Source organism: Pogonomyrmex barbatus, unplaced genomic scaffold (assembly GCF_055798465.1).
Source record: "Pogonomyrmex barbatus isolate J1 unplaced genomic scaffold, ASM5579846v1 scaffold1, whole genome shotgun sequence".
Lineage (NCBI taxonomy): Eukaryota > Metazoa > Arthropoda > Insecta > Hymenoptera > Formicidae > Pogonomyrmex > Pogonomyrmex barbatus.
Window position 1 is genome coordinate 14,795,746 of NW_028297098.1, and position 7,638 is coordinate 14,803,383.

General features: G+C 42.8%; 2 protein-coding genes across 5 annotated transcripts in view; one reads left to right on the forward strand and one right to left on the reverse strand.

Moving 5' to 3' along the window:
* The window catches only part of skd (mediator complex subunit skuld), a 32,662-nt gene extending 28,646 nt beyond the window's left edge, over positions 1-4,016 (reverse strand). For all 4 annotated transcript variants that reach the window (XM_011632312.3, XM_089078567.1, XM_011632310.3 and 1 more), the window contains exon 1: positions 3,594-4,016. In XM_011632312.3, coding sequence (XP_011630614.1) covers positions 3,594-3,662 — 69 coding nt within the window. In that variant the 5' untranslated portion in view covers positions 3,663-4,016. The remainder of the gene's footprint in view (positions 1-3,593) is intronic.
* Positions 4,017-4,089: 73 nt separating this feature from the next.
* Positions 4,090-7,413, forward strand: mRpL50 (mitochondrial ribosomal protein L50). Its single transcript, XM_011632313.3, has 5 exons — positions 4,090-4,224; positions 4,411-4,514; positions 6,502-6,704; positions 6,984-7,103; positions 7,189-7,413. The coding sequence occupies exons 1-5, from the start codon at positions 4,153-4,155 to the stop codon at positions 7,320-7,322; spliced, it is 633 nt and encodes a 210-aa protein (XP_011630615.1). The 5' UTR covers positions 4,090-4,152; the 3' UTR covers positions 7,323-7,413.
* The last annotated feature ends 225 nt before the right edge of the window (positions 7,414-7,638 follow it).

The window sequence follows — 7,638 nt, forward strand, 5'->3', positions numbered from 1 at the left end:
ATGAGTTGTATTTTTACCTTTTATTAAATATTAACAAATTTTACAAACAAATTCAAAAAGTCGATTAAGCGTTCAATTCTCAGAAACGTTGCGTGGCTTTAGAAATTAATTCCTGACACTCGTGCGTAAATATTAATCGAGTAAACATATGTATAATATGCATAATAGCATGTTTCAAGATCCATTCGCACGAGCTAATTTGCTATATATGTATATATAATTGAAAAAAAAAATGAAAACTATTGACGTGAATTTATTACCATCTCAAGATATACGGTAAACATGTGTTTGCGTTGTAAATGAAATCTGATGATACTAAAAGCACATTTACACAATCTATCCGTTAATGAAACTTCTGCTCTTCCTTTACCCATAAATTATTCGAGTCATTAGTTGCGATTGGCATCTAATTAAATCGTGTTAATTCTCGTGCACATATTCGCGCGGTATAAAGAAAATAATTGGGATGTCAATAGCCGCTGCGCTACCATTGCGATCAAACAGCTTTGCTAGATTTCACGATATATTTGCATGTGTATTTAAGCGTGCGAGCGTGTGAGCGTGTGAGCGTGTGAGCGTGTGAGCGCGCGCGCGCGCGCTTGTGTATATCAGTGTGTATTGCATTTAATCGAATAAAATACATTCGTTGATTCGCCTAGGGGTCGAATTAGCTCGCGGCACGGTTTTCATAAAGGTCCAAAAGCTCACCGCTTTGTTGGAACTCAATGAAACGCGCGCCGGTTTGAATCGCAACTCCGCGGGCATCTCTCCGCATAAAACTAACAGTCCTTTATACATTGTAAAAATGTGCATACATCATATGAGCGTGAATTTTGCAAATGTTAAATATGCGAGCGCTTCTTTTTTTTTTTTTTTTACATTTCGAAAATTTGCAAATGTCTAAAAAGCGAGAAATCGTCGCTCGGCGCTGTCAATTTCGGAGCGCATTGTAGACATCAATTATAATAAATGTAAGTAAATGAGAGAACACGTGTCAGCGTGGGAGGATCAATGATGCGTAAAAAAATCGAGCTGATTTCTTCTATCTGCGTTGATCTTGCCTGATAAAAGCCCTTGACTGGCAATAAACGACTTTATCGGACGGTACATGCGAAAAAAAATCGAAGAGACGCGCACAAATTTCAACCTTGCGACAAGAAATGCGTTTTCCAGATTGTACAATGTAACATGCTTCAGTATTCGCAACAAATCGCTGAAGTTGAAAAGTGAAGATAAGAAAGTGCTATTTAAAAGAAAAAAGTCATCGTTTTACTCGGCAAACATTTTGCCACATTTTGTAACCAAAATTATTTTCGCATATACATTGTTATTTAGAAACATAATTCCCTTTTTTGTTTTCATTTTTTAATCCTATGACCTAACTTATTTTTCAAAAATCGATATTTTAATTCTCTCTGATATTAATACATTAACTTTTATTTTAGTCCCTTTTATTACTATTATTGTCTTTCTAATAGCATCCTAAAAATTTTAGTGATTTTATGAATCCTTGAATCTATCCACATTCTCTACAATTGTTTAAATTTACAAATTTTGAATTCGTACAAAACGAAATGATTAAGATGTTCTTGATGAAAAAAATATCTATTTGGAAAGTATCTTTTAATTCATCATCTGTTTGGAAACTATTTTGTTTCGACATATATATTCGTGTATGTGACTCGGCTTGGAAATTCGTAAGATCTTCGAGCGATCCTCCGGTGACTCTTTTGTTTACCGCTTGAGCTACGAGCTCGACGCTTTCGGATTCTCCAAGTTACAAATAAACCGTAATACACCGAGGTTGCGTCGCGCTTCGAGAACGAAGGTGAGTTGTCCGTTCGCAATATTTAGCCGTACTCTGTGGGAACGCGGGATGCAACGAACGGCGGTATATGCGTGTGTTGTAGCGCGAGAGTCGCAGCGCGAGCGCGAGATGAGAAGCGAGAGGAAGAAAGAGATATTACAGCGCTCGAAATGCGGGGGAAGGGGGGGAGGGGGGAAGTGCGAAGAGAGGATCTTCTCTCGCTCCCGCGCAGGCAGGTAGACGGACGCGAAACAACCGATCTCGCATGCGCTCGTCGCGATTCCGTTTTCGTGGAAATAATCGCGGCTACGCGAGTACGAATACGACTGTACATATAGCGGTGCAAGCCGAGGTTTTTCGCGCGCGATCTCGCCTCGCGAGGAGCGAACTTGTAAAATCTCGCCTGACACAGTTTTCGTTCCGCCGCGGCCGGCGCGACGCGACGCGAGACGCCGCACGTTGAATACCTCCCTCGCGACAAGTCGTCGAGGCGAAAGGAATGTTACGCGAGAGAAAGAGAGGGAGGGAGGAAGAGAGGAGGGAGAGAGAAAAAGAGAGAGAAAATTCTCCACTATCCGTTCCCGCGCCATCGTCGCCGTTTCCTGCTCTTTCTTTTCCTCTTCCTTCCCATTTTCTCTCCCTCACGCTTGCGAAAGATTCCGAGAGGCGGGAACGTCACGGAGCGATTTCATGAATTTTCTCGGTGAATTTTCGCGACCGATACCGAGAATCGACTAGCTCTAGCTGTCCACTCGAAGGTGAGCGCGAGTACGAGAACGAGAAAGAGAGAGGGAGAGAGAGAGAGAGAGAGATATGTCGGGACACGGCGTGCCTGCCTGCCTGCCTTGCTTGTGTTCATGTCCTCTCTCCGCTCGCCTCTCGCGGTCACTTCCCCACTCCCTCCTCCTCGCATCTCCCACTCGTTGCTCTCCCGATCTTTCTCTTTCTCTCTCCTTCTATCTTTCTCGCTCGCGCGTACACACGCTCGCTCGTCGACGCTCTTTCTCCCCGTTCTTGTACGACGTACCGTAAGACTTCGGGGTCTGACGTGAATCAGGCATGACATTGGCTCGACACAACAAAACTTCAAATCTCACTAACGTACTCACACATGTACATACGTACGCACGAACGTACGGGCACACGCATGGGGCCGTCGCGAGGACGAAGAAACAGGGAGGGAGGGGGGGGGAGGGGGAAGGACTCCGACGTACACAACATCAACGGACATCAATGACGACGACGTTGACGTTGACATTGATGTCGATGTCGATGCGATGTCGATGTCGACAACGGTGAACGGAGTACGAGACACTCGGTCGCGGCGACGTCGCCGCGAATATAGGTTAACGTTCAGGGCGCGACAGTGGTCGCCGTACGCGCCGTACTCTCTTTCTTTCTCTCTCTCTCTCTCTCTCTCTCGCTTTCTTTCTTTCTTCATTCTCTCACTCTCTCATTCGCTCGCTCGCTCACCCGCTCGTTCATATTCGCGTCGTTGCGACGTGTGACGTATGAAGTTGCGGGATGCCGGCGGCGGCTACGACTACGGCGGCCACCTTGGGGGGCCCCTCGCGCTCTCGTTCTCCAGCGATCGTCGTTCGCCGAATCGAGCCGTGCGCGGAAGCTTCAATTCCAGAGCATGATCGGCACATCGAAAGAGAGGTCGGAGTCGAAATTGTACGGTCGCGAATGCGCGAACGCGAACGGGCGAGCGATCGCTCGCTCGCTCGCTCGCTCGCGTGCGCGCGCGCGCGCGCGCGCACGAGAACGCGGACGGATCACTCACCAGTGCGAAGAAATTCGTGTGGCAGTCCTCCAGGCTGGCGCCGTTGGTTTGATGCGACGGATGCGTCATGGCTTCTCCATCGTACGCCGTACACTCATTAGTCTAACACTCGAGCAGCAGCTACGTCGCCAATCCTATCCCGCACGCACGAGAATTCCGCGCTACGGGCGGACAAACACCGCGCTTTATTCACTCGATCCGTACATTTAGGAGGGTTTTCACTTCTCAATGGCGACTGTAAAATGGCGGCGGGCGGCGATGGGAAACAACAAGCGCAGCCGCCAGGTGCGCCCCCTAACGCTCACTGCCGCAATCCTAGTTGCCGTCGACGGCTACCGTCGCCGCTGCTGCTGCTGCCGCTGTCGCTGCTGCTACCACCACCACCACTACTATTACCACCGCCACCACCACTATCACCACCACTATTACCACCACCGCTACTACTACTACTACTACCACTTCCTCCTCTTCCACCACCGTTGCTGCTGCTGCTGTTATTGCTATTGCTATTGACACCACGACGGCGACGACGACGGCGACGACAGCGAGCGTGGAAAAGATGGCGGCGCTCATCAGGCATGGCTCGTTCGCCAACGCGTTTAGGAGTACATCGGTTATCCTCGCCAACACGGTTAGTAGATTACGGTAAATCTTCCGACAGTTCGCGGTGCGCGCGTGCGCGTACGCATATCCATTCGGGCGTTCCTGTTGTGCACTCGCGTGCGAGTCACACGTTTGTGGGCGATGCGGAATCGGCGCCGCCGGCGCGCACCGACGGTGGCATCCGCGTCACTAATGAGGTTCTCATTTTTCCCAGGTGAACGTGCGCCGCGATATCGTTCGGCACAAAAGCAAGAAGGCCAAGAAGCCGGTGGTGAAGGCGCGGATCGACTCCGCCTCGGAATCGCTCGCCGCCCGCGGGTAAGCGCGCTCGCCTCCGACACGTCGTGCCGCCTCGCGTCGCGTAACAGTGCGGTAAAATTCGCGTTACGTCGCGGCGCTGCCTGACCAACGGCGGCCACACCGCGGCCATATTAACTGTTCCTGCCACCACTCCTCCGCACCTCGGCCAATCGCCCGGCGAATCTGACAGGTCCCCAGGATCGTACCTCCCCGTACCCTCCTTTTCCATTCCGCAAATACGACGCTTCGATTTTAAAGATACATTTACATTTTTATTTGTAATGAAAAAGTTATAGATTATTCTAGATCGCATTTTTAAAAGTAATGCACAAGATGTATTTAACTGTATTTAAATCATAGCAGAGAATAGTTTTATTAAAATTCAAATCTCAAAAAACTTAGGAGCTAAAAGAAAGGAACAAGATTTGACAAGTTTTCTTCTTAGAATGTATTCTGCGTATGAAAGTGTATAAATTTATAAAATGACAGGAAAATCAGAGGAGAGAATATTATACTGCATATTTATCAAATTTTGTGACAGTTTAGGATCTGGATCAAAAATTATTTCAATATAAAGTTTTAAGAATTTAATTTACAAAACAACTAATCTTCATTGCAATGAACTTTACATAAATAATTTTGAATATTTAAAGTAATATAAACAAATTAAGGTCTTTATTATTATCTTTCTTTCTTAATTAGAGAGTATTTTTACTTATTTAAATAATTTTTTTTGCTAAACTTTTTTTGTATTATTTTTAACTGCGATTTAGAATAATATGTAAGTTTGTTTTTCATAATTTTTTCATTAAAGTAAATATAAAAATTATAAAAATAAGAATACATTTTAAAAATCTACGTTTTGATTTTACAGTCATAGCTGGCCAAAAAAATAAAAAAATGAGAAAATTGTCTGAATATAAATCGACTCGTTTGCTAGTTATGTTTCTCATATTGCGTCTTTCGCATAATCTTTTTGTTTTTGGGAATTGTTCACGATTTACGAAAATCGACATTCCATTCTCGCAGATCGTCGAATTTTTTAAAACTGCGCGGGAAATACGGATTACATGATAACAAAAGCGGAGAAATGTACAGACAGAAAAACATCTAAATATTTATTTCTACGCGCAATATCACAAATCGTCGAAAAGAAGGAAACCTCTTTTAAGAAGGAAAGAAGAATTTTCGATATCAAATTCATAGATAATTTAGAAACCGCGGCGTGAGATACAATCGAAATATAGCTCTTATTTTTTTCTCTTGTCGCAATTAATGAATGAATTAATTGACAGATTTGACATTTCCGACAGGTAGATAATCGTTCTCGACAAGATCGATCTTTGAGAATTGCTCGATTGGTTTGAGAAAAGGATGGCCATGAGCGGTGACATATGGGAGATTGATTATTGATTATTGTTTACGAGAAAAAAAAAAGACGCGTATTGTTTCGACAAATTTTGGCGCGGGGCACTCGGACGTGTCGATGTTCAGCGCCGTCCAATGACAGCAACAAAGAGAGAACGCGCGATGGCAGCACCGTACAGTCAGCGGGCATCGATCTCTTCCTCTGCAACCCTTCCCAGGATCCTTTGTCCTTACGCGTCACAGCAAATTTCAGATTTTGCATAAAAGAGTGATCTTCGAGATTTAGAAATAATATATAGGAATGATTGACTTGTACTCGCAAGATCATAAATTTGATTTTAATCTTTACTTTTCCGTGTATACAATTTGAATTTTTGATGATTCGATCTATAATTTAAATAAAAAATAAATATTTTTTTGCCTACTTTTTTTGCCTCTTTTTTCGAAGTTTCAGTATTTTTATATCGTCGTGAGGACCAAAAGATTCGAAAAGATTTATTTTGCAACTTTGAAAAATTGATCGATACCTGACAATCTTTTTCAAGAAATTTTGCATTGTAGAATCGTTTAAATTAAACAATTCTACAATATATACATAAAGCGCGATCAAACACGTTCGCGTATATCCTGCTTTCAGATTTTTGAGGCCACAAAAACCTTATGAACCCCCAGACGACACAGCTGAAAGGATTGACCAAATTTGTGAGAGTCAAAACATCCCTACGAACGATGATGTAAAACTAGAAGATCCCATTCTTCGCTTTAAACTATTCGTCGCCTGCGAAGAAAAATTTAAACATTATATCCCAAATTCGCTGCTTTACACCATCGAGAGTATTAGTTAGTGAGAAAAACAATTTCCTTTTATTTGATGTCAAAGGTCTGTCATGCATAATATTTGTTGTTAGGTAAAAAAATTTTTAGCGAAATCAAAACGAAATTATCTGACTTATTCAGAGACGTATTTTTCAATTTTTTTTTCTTTTTTCGAGAAATTTTGATTTTTTTCATTATTTTTGTAATATAAAGCTTGATAATAGAAACGGCAAACCTTTTGCATTAATTTAATGCGCTCTGTGCGAGATTGATGATGATGAAATATGAAACTCGCGTGCATAGGAGATCTGAAGCAGTTTTATTCGACACCGGTGGACAGCACAACACCGTACGAAGCGCTGGGTAAAATGGATTTGCCCAAGAATTTGCACATCCAACAGGATTATCATCGGTTTCATCCAAGTAAGACGTCTTACGGAAGTCTTTACCAAATTGCCGCACTGTTATTATGACGAGTATTACATTGCGATATATTTTTTTTCAACAGATACCGATACAATGTTTAATGGTAAAACGGCATTCCCGAAAAGCTCAACTCTCGTAACCGGTCTCAAGTACAAGAAGAAATATCTTGGTCACAAGCAGGAGGATCCATGGTTGGACGATCAAATGAAGATTTAAGCGACCATTATTGTAAATTATTAAAACAATTGCGATTGTAAAAGCTGGAATCGTAGAAAATATAAGGCAATAAATTTGTTAAGCAATTAAACATTGCGAGCTTCTTAAGAACGGGTGTCTTTAATGTTTTAACATTGTGATATGTTACAATAAAATGTTTCTGCAACGTCTTTCGCAGTTTGCAACGAAATATTTCTACAATGTTCTTTGCAGCTTGCAATGGATGGAACTTTTTTCTTAATTTAATAAAACATGAGGAATAAAATTCGTTATCGATATCGCGTGAAAGACTAAATGCCCGATTTCATCAATATAG